The following is a 17,360-nucleotide window of genomic DNA, read 5'->3' on the forward strand; positions in this document are numbered from 1 at the left end:
GGAGGATCGCCAAGTGGTCACTTGAACTCATGGGGGAGGGCATCGAATACGCCCCGCGAACCGTCATAAAGTCCCAAACGTTGGCCGACTTTGTGGCGGAATGGACGGAGACGCAACTGCCTCCGGCCCCCGTGGATCAAGAGTACTGGACAATGTTCTTAGACGGATCGCTGATGAAGGAAGGAGCTGGGGTCGGGCTGGTATTCCTTTCTCCACTCGGCATCCGTATGAAGTACGTAACTCGAATTCATTTTCCAGCATCTAATAATGTTGCGGAATATGAAGCCCTCCTCAATGGCTTGCGTATCACCGTTGAGCTGGGCATCCGACGTCTGGTGGTGAAAGGCGACTCCCGCCTTGTCGTGGATCAAGTGATGAAACAGTCGGGCTGCCTGAACCCCAAGATGGCGGCGTACTGCCTGGCGGTACGATTGCTAGAAGAAAAGTTCGATGGCCTAGAGCTCATCCACATCCTGCGATGCTTCAATGAAGCCGCCGACCAGCTCGCAAAGATGGGATCACAACACCAGCCTGTCCCTGGCGGCATCTTTGTCAACGACCTGTACAAACCCTCTGTCCGTTTCGAGGAGGAGGAGCGGCCACGAGACGATCCATCGAGCAAGGACACGGGGGCTCGTGAGTCGGCATTTCTCTCGCCCGATGTCGAGGTCATGGAACTCAATGGCGAGCAGCCACCAGTTCCTGACCCCGCAGGGGATTGGAGAAGACCTTACCTCGACTATCTGCTCCGGGACACTCTCCCCGACGACAGGACAGAGGCCTACCGACTCGCCCGGCGCGCCAAATCATATGTCTAGGTCGATGATGAGCTCTGCAAATGGAGCCCCACGAGGATCCTGCAACGATGTATCATCATCGAGCAGGGGAGACAGCTGTTGATCGAGATCCACGGCGGAGTCTGCGGGCACCACGCCGCGCCAAGGGCCCTGGTCGGAAAGGCGTTCCGACAAGGTTTTTACTGGCCGATGGCGGTCGCCGACGCCGAGCAGATCGTGCGCACCTGCGAAGGGTGCCAGTTCTATGCTCGGCAGACCCACATGCCGTCTCAGGCCCTCCAAACCATCCCCATCACGTGGCCTTTCGCGGTTTGGGGGCTGGACATGGTCGGACCCCTGAGCAAGGCACCCGGGGGCTTCACCCACCTGCTTGTTGCCGTGGACAAGTTCACAAAATGGATCAAAGCAAGGCCTGTCACGATGGCCAAGTCGGCACAGGCTGCAGCTTTCTTCCAAGACATCGTCCACCGTTTTGGAGTACCGAACTCCATCATCACGGATAATGGCACAAATTTTACGGGGAAGGAATTCCTCAGATTTTGTGACGATAACCACATCCGTGTTGACAGGGCGGCGGCGGCCCATCCGTGCACAAACGGGCAAGTCGAGCGCGCGAATGGCATGGTCCTGCAGGGACTAAAGCCCAGAATTTACAATCGTCTCAAGAAGCTCGCCGGACGATGGGCCGCGGAGCTCCCAGCCGTCCTATGGAGCTTGAGAACTACTCCGAGTGGAGTCACTGGGTTCATGCCGTTCTTCATGGTATATGGCTCGGAGGCTATTTTGCCCACTGATCTGGAGTATGGCTCTCCGAGGGTGAAGGCCTACAGCGAGCAGGGGTCGGAAGCTTGACAAGGCACGCGGCATTGTGCTGTTGAGATCAGCCAAATACCAGCAGGCGTTGCATCGCTACCACCATCACCGCATCAGAGGGCGCGCGTTCAACGTCGGCGACTTGGTGCTGCGACGGGTGCAGAGCACGAAGGACCGCCACAAGCTCTCCCCTCCGTGGGAGGGTCCATACATCGTAGCGGAGGTGCTCCGACCCGGCACTTACAAGCTGCAGATCGAGGAGGGCCGAGTCCTCGCCAACGCTTCGAACATCGAACAGCTACGTCGCTTTTACCCTTAATACAGCGAGTTGTAAAAATATTTTGGGATAAAAATCTGTTCCGATGTTTTCTTTTCCTCGCTTTTTCTTTCCAAAGTAACCCCCGACCCCTGCTCGTGCTCGGGTCGGGGATTACTCGGGGGCTGCAGAGTCATACCCACGTCGGCGTGACTTCCCCCTTCCCGTAATCCTTGGGTCGGGCATTTCGAGTTTGTGGACTCTGATTTTCCCTTAACATTGTGAGTCGGCGAGATCGCTAAACGCCCCGACGGCGGCGACACTCCCTCACGTATGCTAAGGGAATGCTATCTCTGTTCTATGTCTCGCATGTCGTTACACAAGTTGCATGAGATCTCGTTACTAGCAACGCGAAAAGACAAACTGATGCAAAAGCGAATTGCATTCAAACTTGAAAGTTTTTTACAGAAAAAGCTAAAACAGAGTCAAAATTACAAACCCGACCCTTGGCAGTCTAATCTACTCATTGTTATCTTGCATGCTATCTGCCAGGGTGCAGGCGAAGGGGGTAACTTCCTCCTCGATCCTGTCGAGCTCGGCGTCGGTGTAGTCGGCCGGGAACCCCTCGCTCAACTCGCGCAAGGCGATGTTGGCATAGTGGCTACGCGCGACGGCGAAGGCGTGCTATACCCCGACGAACAACGCCTCTTGCACCGCGTTGCGAGCTTCCATGACTTCCTGGCACACCCACTCCGAGCCTTGGACGAACTAGGTCGCGAATTGAGCGGAGTCGGTGTCGGGAGTTCCCCTGAGCTCCTCGACGACGATCCGGGCCGAGAGTCGGAGGCCATCAATGCCCCTGAACTCGCGCTCGAGAGACTCCCGCACGGTTCCCAGCTCCGACTCCAAAGCCTGATGCCGGGCATCGGCGGCTGCAAAGGCAAAGTAAGGCGCCGTTTAGTTCTCGGAGCAAAAATTTTTGGGTGTCAAATCGAAGGTTTGACCAGATGTCGGAAGGGTTTTTCGGACACTAATTAAAAAACTAATTTCAGAACTCACTTGGAAACCACGAAACGAATCTTTTGAGGCCTTTGACCGCATCATTAGCACATGTGGGTTACTGTAGCACTTATGGCTAATCATGCCCTAATTAGGCTTAAAAGATTCGTCTCGTCGTGTACATCCAAACTGTGTAATTAGTTTTGTTATTTAATTAACATTTAGTGCTTCATATATGTGTTTAAAGGGGAGGTGAAAATTTTTGGGAACTAAACGCGCCTCGAGTACAACCTCGAGGCAAGGAAGGTCAACCTCGAGTACAAGCCCAAAAGACACGACAAAGGTCAACGAAGGCAAGGAACATACCTGTCACCTCAGCCTCGAGTTGCTTGACGCGGCCCTCCAAGCCAAGGCCGTGTTTGGTTGCAGCCTGTAAATTTTTTGAAAAGGCATCTTTCTATATTTTAAGTACTAAACATAGACTAATCACAAAAATAATTACAGTACTCGTCTGTAAATCGCGAGACGAATCTAATGAGCCTAATTAATCCATCAGTAGAGGTTATTTACTGTAGCATTACTGTAGCAATTTAGCATCTAATTACAGCCTAATTAGGTTTATTAGATTCATCTCGCCATTTACAGACAGCAGTCGCAATGCGTTTTTTATTTCGTCTAGATTTAAGTCTTCATGCAAGTGCCGAAAAAAAAATTTGGAATTTGGAAAAATGGAACTGAACACGGCCCAACTTGGGTGGCACAACCCGAGGAGACTTCCGCGGCTAGCGAGGCCGCTGTCGCCTCGGCATCCACCCTCCGGCCCTCGGATCGAGCCAGCTCCTGGCGAACGTCTGCGAAAGACGGGAAAGGCCAGGAGGTCAGCAACGAAACATGAATCATAGCCAACGGAAAGGAAAGCGGAATATCGTACCTTGGAGGCCCGCGAGCGCGGTCTTCTCTCACTCCGACGCTCCTTGGGCAGCCGCAACGGCGGCGTCCCGTTCCCGCTGGAGCTGCTCGCGCTCGGTGGCGGCAGCGGCCGCCCGAGCGTTCGCCACTTCTAGGGACTGGCGCGTCACGGCGACCTCCGCCACCCTGGCCTGATGCTCCTCCTCCAGGGAACGGCGGGTAGCGGCGAGCTCCTCTGCCCTGGACTGAAGCTCCTCCTCCAAGGGTCAGTGCGCAGCGGCGACCTCTGCGGTCCGGGCCTAGCGCTCGTCCTCCAGGGCCCGACGGGTGGAAGCAAGCTCCTCCCTCAGCGCCAGACGTTCCTGGTCGCGGAGCTCCATTTCCTGCAGCCAAGCTAGAAGGAAGGAGGAAACCTGGGGTCAGGCATGAGCAAAGAAAACGAAAGCGAAAGAAAAACCCAAACTGAAATCTTAGCAGGACCGCCGGTGCGAGAAGTGTGCGCGACAACTTCACCACCGTCGCCGCCGCTCCCCGGAGGTGCCCCCAGTTGATCTCGGTCCGCGGTGGGTTCAATGCCCGGGCGGCCTAACGCGGGTCCCCGCCATCGCTCCCGGCGGACGAACCCGAGACGGTCCGCTAGATTGGGGGAGTCGGCGCGACCGACGGGGGAGGGGTCGGAACGACCACCAACGCCCTTCCGGTGGTTTCTGCCGTCATGCCAGTGGGCACCGTGGGCTCGCCGCCAGAACGGCTCGCAACAACGAGCTACGTCGAGGAGGCTGGCAGATCTGCTGCGGGAGGGGGCGGCGCGGCCGCATCCACCGTAGAGTTCGAGGCCTCCCCGACGTCTGCTCCCGTCGCACCCACGGGCACCGGGATCTTGTCACCCGGGCCGACGGGATCGTTGCCGGAGTTTGCACCGGGAGCTCCTCCGGCGCCGCCTCCTCTCGGCCGCGGTCCCCCACGGGCTCGGCGGGAGGGTAGGCCAGTGCGGTCGCCGACGTCGCCGTGGTTTTTGGGTCCTCCCCGCTCCTAGGCTCCATGGCCAGTGGGGCGGACGACCCGGGTAGGCCCTTCGGGGGGTCGTCGCCTCGGCCCACCGACCCCGATGGTGTGGGCGGTACCGACTCCGCTACTGCGGGGGTTGCGGCCCTGGTTGCCGCCTGCTGCTTGGCGACGGCCTTGCACGGGGCGAGCTCCAGGGACTTCTGCGTCGTTCCCGTGCTGTGAAAATCACTCCCCGACATTAAAACTCGAGGCCAACGAAAGTTAAGTCATTAAAATCACTGCGAAAATCTCTTACCGGGATGTGGTCGCACGCGACCTCTTTACGCTCACCCAGCCCAACGAAAGCGAGGGGGCTTCGCGGTGCTTCCCCAGCGCGCCGCCTACGACGCCGCCTCGAGGGGAGCCTCCCTGGGGCAGAGGCGGGATTGCCTGCGGCGGGGGGGAGCACTTGCCCCCGCCGCTGCCGACGTCGACTGACCACCCCCGACATCTTCGTCGCCGGGCGTGAGGGCGGACCAGTCAACGCCGTCGTCGTTGTCGTCGTTGTCGTCGATGCCGCTCTCACTAGTGTCGCCGAGCTTGTTCAGCTCCTCTTCCTCTTCACTTGAGGAGACCATGCCAAGCCTCCGACACTTGGCAAGGTCCCTCTTCTGCTCCTCCCGACGGATCCTCTTTTTCCTCCTCAGCTCCGCCTGTTTCTTCTTCACCTCGGCGGCAAGGCGGTTGCTCTCGCGCCCCGCCGCATCCTCGGGAAGCGGCGCGCGGGAGAGGCGGAACTGGGAGGAGTCCTGAAGGGGGCAAAGGAATTAAGAAACAAAAACAACAAGCGGAACGAAACGCAAGGTCGGGAAAAGCAGAAACTTACCACAAGGATCGCCTCGGGCTCGGGCAGCATGGCCGGCTGTTGGGGGTCGGGGAACGGCGGGGCGCCTTCGAACGCCTCCCGAAGCCGTTGCTGGACCTCGGATGGCTTGACCGCTCCCCGCGCCATGACGGTCCCGGCGAGGTCGACGCCTGGCGACATCTGGAATAGGGGGGCGCCATGATAGGCGCGACCCTCCTCGCGTGGTAGGCGCCGACGACGCCGTCGCCAGTCAGACCCCACGCCTTCAGCTGGCGGATCGCCCCCAGCAGGTCGGTGAGCCGCGCCTTTTCTTTCTGCACGGGCCTGTCCTTCCATGTCCGAGGCATCTATGCCACCATCCGATTGGTGAAGCGCGGCAGCGGGGCCTCAGCATGGTCCTTCACATAGAACCACGACGCGTGCCATCCATTGTGTGACTTCTGGAGGTGGACGTTGATGTACTGGTCCAACCTCCGGTCACCTCCACTGCGGAGGTGGATCCCGGCGCAGCCCACCGGGGCAGGGGACATCCAGCCTCCCACCTTGGCTTGGATGAGGGAGACAGCGTAGAAGTACTTCCACAGCTCGAAAGGGGGGGGGGGGGGAGCCGAGGAAGCCTTCACATAGCGCGATGAAGATGGAGATGCTCTGAATCCCAATGGGATTCAGATGTTGCAGCTCCACCTGGTAATGATGCAGTAGCCCGCGGAAGAAGGCGTGCGCCGGCATCGCAAACCCCCACTCAAGGAAGTGGACGAAGGATACGACGTAACCCGGCGGCGGGTGCGGATCCGACTCCTTGCCCGGCACAATCCACTCCTGCGCCTCAGTGAGCGGGCACAGGAGCCCCTTAGCCACGAGGCCATTGGGATGTGTGGCGGTCACGTCAGAGCACTGCCAAAACGACATCTTCTCGATGGACTTGAGGGTGAAAGGTTGCGGCGGCGGAAATTGGGCTCGGGGGCTCAATGCGCTGCGACGGCGGAAGCAGCGGTGGCGGAAGTCGGGCTCGGGGGCTCAAGGCGCTACGGCGGCGGAAGCTCGCGGGCTCAAGATGAATCAAGGAGGGATGCGGCGGCGGAAAGCGAAGAGCTTGGGAGTCCGACGGGATTGGAAGCGGCAAAGGCTGCGGTGATGGAAAAGGTGAGAGGTTTCTCCTCTCCCCTCCTTAAATAACCCGTCCCGTCGGTTTCCTTTGGGCACAGAAACGAGGCGCCGCGCCGCTCCGCTGGCACTCCTCCTCGAACCCCACGATCTCCACTACAGCGACGGTTTTTACCGCGCCTTAATTGCCACGAACCCACGACCACAACAGTCGCGCATCGTGGGAGAACGTGCAGCGCCACTACCCAGGTAAGAGGGAGAAGCCGAAACGGCTCAAACGGCCTCGGCGGCCACGACAAATCCGACGACGGGCGCACGGCCCAAGTAAGCCGAAATATGGCTTCGACGGCCCAGGTAAGATCAAAAATGGCCTCGACGGCCCGAAATCGTCCCAGGGTTCAAAAGCTGGCCCACCGAGCGGGTTCGACAGCAGCCCAGGGACAACTACGAGCGAGGGACAATAAGGAAAGGGTTCAGTGACCTCAACCCGAATGCCCTCGGCGGGCCCGGGCTTTCCGACCTTGTGTTTGAGCTTTGACTTTTCCGACCCATGTATCCCCCCGAAGGGAGGCATCGAGCCACCGAGGTCCACCGAATGATCTCGGTTACTAACGGTTGGAAAAGCAAAGGCTTTGGGGTCGGTCGGCAGTCCGATTCATTCCGACTCCCCGCGAAAGGGAGACGGGCCCCACTCAAACTAACCCGATAGCAGCTCCGCGAGCATCATGTTTCGCCTCCGACGGAAAACGTGGCATGACCCGACCCTCCCGCTCCGAGCGAAAGGGGCGCGCGGAAGGGCGACGGATAAATAAAAACCGAGACGGTAGGCCTGGTAACGAACGGGACTGTATGACCGTATTCGCGAACGAAAATCCAGGTAGGGCCACGACTAACCCTCTGAAAGAGTCTCACACTCACCCAGAGGCTCGGGGGCTACACCCACTGGGTGCGCTCATGCGCACCCACTGGAACTCAAGGAGATAAACATCACCGCGCAAAGAATCACGTCGACCCGACCGAACAAAACCCTCTGGACGAATCCCCGATTCGCCCAGAGGCTCGGGGGCTACACCCAGTGGGTGCGCTCACGCGCACCCACCGGAGTGACGTAGAAAACAAAAGCGGAACGCGTCCAACGGAATGCCTGCTACGAATGCGGACCCCCCATGTGGTTCCTGAAAATAACCGCGAGGGGGGTCGGGGGCTACTATCGGGTATCAATATTAGGGATACCCAAACAAGTCAATAAGAAGCTGGTGAGCCCAATTAAGGCTGTGGAAGGCCCAAGAAAGGGCCCAATAGAGTGGCATAAACCTGGACAAGACAGACCCCTGCGAAAGGGGTCTGCCTCGTCCGACCCCCGTGAAAGGGGCCGCACAGTCTGCAACGACAGGTCGTCGAAAAGGACAAAGCGCCCACGGTCAAAAGGTGAATAGGCGTGACCGTGGAAAGCGGGATATGACCGCACCCACTCCTTACGTACAGAGCGGCTTCCAACCACTCTGCCGGACGTCACCAACAGGGGAGCACGACCCAACAACTCCCAACCACTCCATCGCACGTCATCGACAGCAGGCGTGGTGACGGGCACCACATCGGGACGCGACGGCTCGTCACTGACAAAGCCAGGAGCAGCGCGAATCCAGCATCCCCCATCCCTTCACGATCAGCACAGTGGCAGGGATGGAGGACGTCACCCGGTCGATGTCAACGGGTCAACAGGACCGTTGGTACGAATAGATAGGGGTCAGAAGGCGCCCGACCCCTGCAGCTCTCCTCTTTTGTTTCCCCTGTGTAAGTCTCTCTCACTTGGACTATAAAAGGGAGGGGCGTACCCCGTGGGGGGGATCTTGAATTGAGCTCTCAGAACAACACAAACACACACACACTCACACAGAGACTTGGGACCGCTGCCCCCTCTCTCTCCCGTTTGTACACCCCTACTACAGACTTGAGTGTAAGAGCGCGAACTCGAACTGGACGTAGGGACATTCAGCCCGAACCAGTATAAACCTCGTGTCTTATCCTTGCACTACCATCCAAGCTAGCGACGCGCATACGTAATCACTAGTCGGTGATCCGAAACACCGACACTCTATCTAGAAGGCATTTACATAACCGTATCTCTCTATATGCGGATGATGTAGTCATTTTTTTTCAGCCACTATCTAGTGATATCAGAGCCACCTTAGATATTCTGCATCTATTTGGAGAAGCATCAGGATTGAAAACAAATGTACAGAAGAGTACAGTTGTACCCATTCATTGCTTGGAGGAACACAGAGCTCTTTTGCAGACTCATCTTCCTTGTCAGATATCTGAGTTCCCATGCAGGTATCTTGGAGTACCACTCTCACCACATAAGCTTACCAAGGCTCAGGCTCAGCCCATCATAGAGAGAATTGCAGACAGATTGCCTAGCTGGAAGGCCGACCTCCTCACAAAAGCTGGTAGAAGTGTATTAGTGCAGTATGTGCTCACCTCAATGTTAATATATCTCATACTTGTCTTGGATCTCCCAACTGGGACATTGGAGGCCATTGACAAAATTAGAAGGAGCTTTCTGTGGAGAGGCAGAAAAGATACAAGGGGTGGTCATTGTTTAATTGCCTGGCCCAAAGTTACTCGACCAATTGATTTGGGAGGTTTGGGAATCTCTGGTTTTCAGAAATTGGGATGGGCCCTAAGACTAAGGTGGCTGTGGCTTCAAAAAACTGAACCTGGTAAACCATGGGCATTCTTTCCTATCCACTCTTCACCCCAAGTTAAAGCCTTCTTTGAAGCTGCTGTCACTTCAAAAGTGGGCAATGGCAAGAATACTTATTTCTGGACTAATTGATGGCTGGGTGGTCAAAGTCTAAAAAATTCATTTCCTAATCTACTCAAAGCAGTGGCTGCCAGAGTAAAGAGTAGAAAGGTGTTTGATGCTCTCAATAATAGAACATGGGTTTCTGACATAAGAGACGCCCTCACGGTACAGGTCTTAATTGAATACATCCATCTATGGGAGCTGCTTTCAAATGTTGAGCTGCAAGCAGATGTTGAGGATATCCATATTTGGCAATTCTCCACTACTGGCCAGTACACCTCAAAATCAGCATATGAAGCTTTGTTCACTGGAGCTATCAAGTTTGGTCCATGGGAGAGAATATGGAAGAGTTGGGCCCCTAATAAGTGTAAGTTTTTCTTGTGGACAGTTGCACACAAAAAATGCTGGACAGCAGACTGGTTGGCAAGAAAGGGGTTACAACATCCTGCTGCTTGCCCACTCTGTGACCAAGCTCAGGAAATGATTGATCATCTTTTAGTTTCTTGTGTTTTTGCTCGCCTGATGTGGTCCCACATTCTGCAGAAATTTGGTCTACAAGAGCTGACCCCAAACCTTGAAGATGAAAACTTTGATGACTGGTGGGCAAATGCAAATGGCAAGGTGTCTGGTCAAGTCCTTAATGGCCTGAACTCCATCATAATTCTAGGAGCCTAGAATGTATGGAAGCACCGCGATCGTTGTGTGTTTGATGATGCTACTCCTAGTATCTCGAACCTCGTCTCGACCAGGGCCGTCCCGACAAAAATGGAGGCCCTGTACAAATGTCTAGAGTGGGGCCTACTTACTTGACTAGCAAAATATAACATAAAATTAACGTATACATTGTAATATGAAATAGCATCAGGAAACATCAAGTCATACCTATTTAATCTTGCCTGCATAATCTTTACTTGAATAGCATCATTCTTTTCGTATTTCTTGAAATGAAATTTTCAATGATAGACTCATAATCAATCTTTTCCAATATATCACTCTCAAGTGCTATCATGGCCAAATCATTAAGCCTTTCTTGCGTCATTGTAGAACGCAAGTAAGACTTCAGTAGCTTTAATTTTGAAAAGCTTCGTTCTGCTGATGCAACAGTCACAGGAATGGTCAATAGAATTCTATAAGCGATAGTTGTATTGGGAAAGCAATCATGTCGCTTCAAAAACTTCAAAATTTCAACAGGGCCCATACTTTCTCTAGGAATGAAATCTTGAAGAAACTTTAACTCCAAATACAGTTCATTAGCATCAATATCAGATTTTCCATCACTTGTAAGGACAGTCTCAAGATTTTCACAAGAAGATTTCAAACTATTGTTATCCAATGACTGCAATGTGTCAGAAGTAAATAGGAAGCCAAAATTTTTCTGATACCCCTGATATTGTTCAAATCTTGTTGTAAGGGAGGAAATAGCTTGATCAACAATGGATAGAAAATAGTTGATTCTAAATGATTCCTCTGCAGACTGAGTGGAAGCTGCATTTGTTTCATCTGGGTTCTCATCAAATTGCCTCTTTCTTTTAATTTCACGTTTCTTACGAAAGGTTGTACCAATATCCATGTCAAGGGCAATTCCTTTAGCTACCTCCAGTGCCTCTAAGAAACCTGTCAAGTCGTCGAGATGGTGTGCCGTCGTTGCGTCGCGGCGATTCCTAATTACCCTACGGCCTGCGCTGCGGAGCCGGCGGTAGCCGGCCCTAATCGCGACGATGTGACGATGTGCGAGCTGCCGAGCTGTGTGATCGAAGGCAAGACGTCGCTGCGGCCGCGGAAAAGGCCAATCGGCAATCGAGCACCAGCAACAAGGAAACATGGGCTGATTGTCTAATACCAAGAACCTGCTGACCTAATGGGCTGTTGCCTGAGAATTTGGGGGCCCCTTGGAATTGGGGGCCCTGTTCGGTCGAACCTGCTGCACACCCACAGCGACGGGCCTGGTCTCGACCACACTTGAAGATCTACAACAGTGGTCCTTGTCCGGGGCTAGAGGAATTTCATTTCTCCTCGCCCTGGCACCTAGGGGCAATTAGCTCTCTTGGTCTACTCTAGGTCTAGCTCTTGTTTTCTCTTAGAGAGACAAGCCAGCGTGTTTGTGTGTCTTTTTTTGGGGGGGGGGGGGGTTTGGGGGTTACCCCCCTTCTCCTTCTTAATATAATGATGCACAGTTCTCTTGCGCGTTCGAGAAAAAAAAAGGTAGGAATCTCTGATAGCGTGCATCTCAATGACCGCATCCTGTATCGATATCCTCTCTCGTTGTTTCTTTGAGCAGGATAATCCGAGACCAATGACAGCAACCAAACAATTTTCAATTCTACTTCTTGTGGTTTGGTCATGGGCATCTGTATGCAACCACATTTTTGTGTCGACTATCTCCCAGATTCGCTCTGGAAGAGCATCCTCTGAAAACTTGTGCAGATCCAATGATCCTCTGAACATGTCATCAGTTGGGCTCCTTCCCGTAAACATCTCAAGCAGCAATATGCCGAGGCTATAAACATCTCCAAGAGCTGAAACAGAAGAACCTTCACCATACTCTGTAATTGTGCAAATAAAGCACAAAACGTTTATATAAGAACTAAGAATGATAACAAAATCCAAAATTGAACTATTTCAGTTACCTGGAGCAATATAGCCAATGGAGCCTCTTATTCCAATTGTGCTGTTTAACTTTTGTAGGGTTTTGCTTGCTCTTTCTGGAAGGATTCTTGATATGCCGAAGTCTCCAACTCGGGCACTCATGTCTTCTGCAAGAAGGATGTTGCTTGGCTTGAGATCGCAATGAATGATTGATGGCTGACAGTGATTATGAAGATAATCCAAGGCATCCATGATATCAACAGATATATCTAGCCTTTGTGCTAGGCTGAGAGTATTGGTCACTGTGGGCATTCTAGATTTTGGATGAAGCCAATCACTTAAGCTACCATTTGGCATAAACTCGAAAACCAGAGCCTTGAACTCTTGGCCTTGGTGATTGATGCTTGAGCAGCATGTAATGATTTTTATGAGACAACGGTGACGCACCCTTCTCAGCGCTTCACATTCAGCAACAAAACTTCTAGTAGATCCGGATTGCTCAAGATTAAAAACCTTCACTGCAGCAATAGGTCCATCTTCTTGAAAATTGCATTCATGCCAAAGCTTCCCTTACCTAGCAAATTGGCTTCTGAAAATCCATTGGTTCCATTTGCTATTTCTTGATAAGAAACTCTTTCATACTGTTCATCAACTATTGGTGGTTGGAATGGGCCATGCTGTTTTCGTCTAAGCTTCATACAGATGATATGAACAGAAACTATAACCAAAGTTAAGAAAAAGATTGCACCAATAGTTGTCAGAGCTATTATTAGGGACTTTAACCACCTTTTTCTATTCTTTTTCACGGTGTTCATTTGGCATGGAGCTAAATGAAGCTGAGGTATTCCACCACAAAGTTCATTGTTTCCAGTAATTGACAGGTTAGTCAAGTTTCTAAAAATGCCCTCTTTGGGCACTTCCCCTTCCAGATTGTTGAACGACAGATCCAACCTTGATAGTGATGTCAAATTTTGCAGAACTGAAGGTATCGGCCCTGACAAATTGTTGTATGCTAGATACAACAGTTGTAGGTTATTTATATTTCCAATGACATTAGGAATAGAACCAGACAACCTATTCACGGATAGGTTGAGTGCACTCAGACCCTTTATATTGTTGATAGATTGAGGTATGCTTCCTTCGAATAAATTATTGTCCAATCTAAGTTCTTGAAGCACAGCGCATCCCCCAATAGTATTTGGTATCTCACCAGAAAATTGGTTTCCGGACAGAACCAGGCTGTTAAGGTTTCCAAAGCTGCCAACTTCAGAAGGGAGGGAACCTGATAGTGAATTGTATGATAGGTTTAAGAAAATAGAGATTACTGGCAATTTGAAAATCTCTTGGGAAGCGAACCATTCAGACGGTTCATTGATAGATCGAGCTTCAACAAATTAGTCATGTTCTCTATGCTTGCTGGAATCGGTCCCTCCAGGTTGCTGTCGAATGCAAGAAGGCTAACTAATTTCGAGAGATTTCCGATAGATGAAGGTATTTGACCTGACAAGTTAGTTTGGTACAAACCTAGCCACCCCAAGTTTGCCAGTTCACCAATGCTCTTCGGGATTGATCCAGATATGGAAGTAGCCCCTAAAATGAAGACTCTGAGGTTGACCAAATTGCTGATGGCTGAGGGGATGGTCCCGGAGATACTTGTGTATTCAAATCGGAGAATGTGGAGGCTTGTTGAGAGATTCACTACTGAACCTGGCAGCTGCCCAGAGAAACCAGCATTGTCATTGAGCATTAATTGTTGGGATTAGTCCCACATTGGTTGTGGAGGGGGGGAGTTGAACCAATTTAAAAGTGGGGGGAGTCACTCACCTCTTGGGCTAGCTTTTGGGGTGTAGCAGGACTTTCCCCGGGTATGCGTCCGGTTGGGCCAACTCTCCTGGTTTTGGATCGACAATTGGTATCAAAGCTGGGTCCGCAATCTCCTGTGCCCGTGCACACTTGGGTGGTGTAGGCTCGAAGCCCAGTGGACCCGTGGGTGTGAGGCCCGTGTGTGCTCGTGTGTCGAGCCTGTCAGTGGTGGACATTGCGGGTGTGAGGCCCGTGTGTCGGACTGGTCACTGGTGGACTGTGTGGGTGTGGGACCTTGGTCAGTGCTGAGGGTGTCACCAATGTGTGACTTGGGAGATAAACTCCCCCTAAACACGACATGATAAACTCCGGTCTTCACAGCAGCGCCGCCTCCTCCTCGACGTCGGCGAGCAGCGCTCGCTCCTTCTTCTTCTTCGGACAGTCCCTCGCCTTGTGTCCGCATACGCCGCAGTCGAAGCATTTGCCTTGGTAGCGGCTCCTACCGCGCCCCGAGCTTGTGCTGCTGCTGCCGTCGTCGTCGTCGTCATGATCGCTTCCATGGCCGTCGCGGCAGCCGCGCACCTGCTCCTTGCCGATGTGCTGACGACGACGCGCCTCCCACTGCTCCTCAGTGAGGAGCAGCTGCCCGGCGTTGCCCCCATGGACAGCCTCCTGTTCTTCGGCGTTGGCGTCTTCCGCAACCTGAAGCCGGCCGACGAGCTCCTCGATTGACCTGTTGTTGAGATCGCCGAACATCTCGATCGCCACCGCGCACTGCTTCAGCCTCCTGGGGACGACGCGCAGCATCTTCTTCACGACGCGACTGTCCTCAAGCTTCTCGCCGAGCTCGCGCAAGCTGGTGATGAGCCCATTGATGCGCATGGCGAAGTCGCCGATGCTCTCGCCGTCGCGGAACGTCAAGTTGTTGAACTGCTTCATGAGGCGCTGGATGCTCGCGTCCTTCATACGGTCGTCGCCGGCGTGCATCTTCTTCACCGCGTCCCACGCCTCCTTGACGCTCTTCTTTGCTGCGAGCCCGGACTTCATCTCCGGCGGCACCCCTCGGAGGATGATGGCTAGCGCCCGTCGATCCTTGCCGCGGTCGGCACAGCCCGTCTCCACAGCATCCCAAACCTCCATGCCCTCCAAGTGGACCTGCATCTCCAGCGCCCACTCCTGGTAATTTAACTTCGACAGCTTCGGAGCCTCCCCCGTGAAGGCGGCGACGCGCTCCACCATGACCGCACGCGGCGAGCTGCTGCCATCACCCTTTGAGGAGTCGCCAATCTTCATCTCCGGCTCTAGTACCAAATGTTGGCCTTGTCCTCACTCACACACTCGCGATCAGCTCGCCGGAGTTGGAGACAACACACAAGACTTGCCGGCGACGAACGCCGCGGAGCACAAGCTCCTGTATCTTGGCTTGTATTGATAAAAAAAACGGACTCGGCAAGACTTCTGAACTAGGAATACATGGTGTGTTTAACCACCAGGGACGCACCATGGAGCTCACCTCCACTCACCCGGCCTTCACGCCATGATCAGCACGACGCGCTCAACAAACACCGTGAGAGCCATCCGCTCATCTCGGACTATGCGGCTTCTTCCGTGCTGACCGGCTCCATGCACACATGCACTCCACAGACTTCTAACTGCCTACAACCCTATCCACACAGCAGCTTGGGCACAAACATGTGCACGTACTGCACCTAGACTCCAACACGATCAACAGCCCTAAACAGCCGTGATCCAAACTGCAACACGCACGCACACATGATCCTCGACTCCAGAACGTGTCGCACCCGCGCGGCACGCCCGACCTCGCCGCAGCCTCCCTGCTGGCGCCCACGCGCACGAACACAACACGACACGTAACACACACGGAGTCACGCACGCCCGGAACAGACCATGGCGTGATTATTGCTAACAATAGCTGGAGTTTACTACAATATGACAACGATGTGATGAATTCCTGTAGCTGCATTTTGTCTGATTCCAACATGTTGCCGTACAAGTATAGACCTTGCAGTTCTGGTAGCCTGCCAAGCGTGGGAGGCACATATCCACTGAGCATGTTTACAGAGAGGTCTAATGCTTGGAGAGAAGTGATGTTGGAGAAAGAAGGGATGGTTCCAGTGAAGTTGTTATCAGCAAGGGTAAGTAACCTCATATTGGGGAACCTACTTCCGATGTCTGCAGGAATGCCTCCATGGAGCATGTTGGATAGAGTTTCCAACACTTGCAACGAAGACAAGTTGTACAGTGATTCAGGGAACTCCCCGGAGAGGTTGTTAAAGGTGAGGTTAAGCATCTGGAGGCCTTGGATCCTACCAAGGCTGGTAGGGATTGCACCCTCGAACTGGTTGGACGCAAGGTCCAGGAAACTTAGTGACGACAAGTTGCCAAGTGATGTTGGAATGGTGCCAATCAGGATGTTTTCCCGCAGGTGGAGCCACTTGAGGAGCACTAGTTTGTCGCCGAGCTCTGGGGGTATGTATTGTTGGATCGAGATCGGTAGATCAGAGAGAACACACGCGAACACAGTGGAGACACACGGTGATTTTGGTGCTGCGAAGCGGCAGCGTTTTTGCATATTGATTGCAGAATATAAAGCCTAGATTACAGAGCTAAACACGGCACGTTCGGGCACACGACGCGCCATCCCACATCGCTGGGACGTGCCGCGAACTACGCGCACATGGCGAGCAAGGCGAGTGGCTGCATGCGCGCTAGCTAAACATAGCTAAGCAAAAAAACAGGAACTCCTAACTGTACACTATCCGGCTACAGGCTTATCCAACATGTATCCTTGGAAATGGTTGGACTGGAGGGCCATGACTGTTAAACTAGTGCATGAGGACAGGTTGGCTGGGAGCTCACCGGAGAAGGCGTTGTAGCTCAAGTTGAGGGTCCGCAGGTGGCGCAAACGGCCGATGCTCGTGGGGATGTCCCCGGTGAACCCGTTCTTGCTCAGGTTGAGAGTCCTGAGGAACGACAGGTTCCCGATCGCCGGCGAGCCCGTGAGAGGCCAGGTTCAGCGCCACCACTCTCCGGTGCCTGCTCCCGCACGTAACACCCTCCCAGCTGCAGAACCCGCCGGTGGCGGCGCTGCCGCTGTTCCACGAAGCAAGTGCGCTGCCATGGCCACCGCAAGTTGCTGCGGCCTTGAACGCGAGCAGTGCGGCTTCGTCGTTGGCTTCTGCGGCCGCAAGGGCGGAGATGGACATGGAGGCGGATAGCAGCAGCAGCAGCAGCAGCAGCAGCCGCAATGTCGCTGATGACTGGATTGCCATATCTGTTGACTTGTTGAGGTGGTATGTAGTACGCTGGTGGACGATCTACGAGAAGCGATTAATGCTTGGTAAGTACTCACTAAGTAGGTGCTTCTTGATGCTGTTTATCTGATTAAACTGGATCCTGCGATCATGTGCT

General features: G+C 53.7%; 1 protein-coding gene and 1 pseudogene across 1 annotated transcript; one reads left to right on the plus strand and one right to left on the minus strand.

The window, feature by feature from the left end:
- The first annotated feature begins 986 nt into the window (after positions 1-986).
- Positions 987-1,649, plus strand: LOC120674495 (uncharacterized protein K02A2.6-like). The gene has a single exon (XM_039955668.1). It carries the CDS (start codon positions 987-989, stop codon positions 1,647-1,649), a length of 663 nt encoding a protein of 220 aa, XP_039811602.1.
- An 8,909-nt stretch (positions 1,650-10,558) lies between these two features.
- Positions 10,559-17,221, minus strand: LOC120674496 (annotated as a pseudogene).
- Positions 17,222-17,360: the final 139 nt, after the last annotated feature.

Source organism: Panicum virgatum, chromosome 5N (genome assembly GCF_016808335.1).
Source record: "Panicum virgatum strain AP13 chromosome 5N, P.virgatum_v5, whole genome shotgun sequence".
NCBI classification, from domain to species: domain Eukaryota; kingdom Viridiplantae; phylum Streptophyta; class Magnoliopsida; order Poales; family Poaceae; genus Panicum; species Panicum virgatum.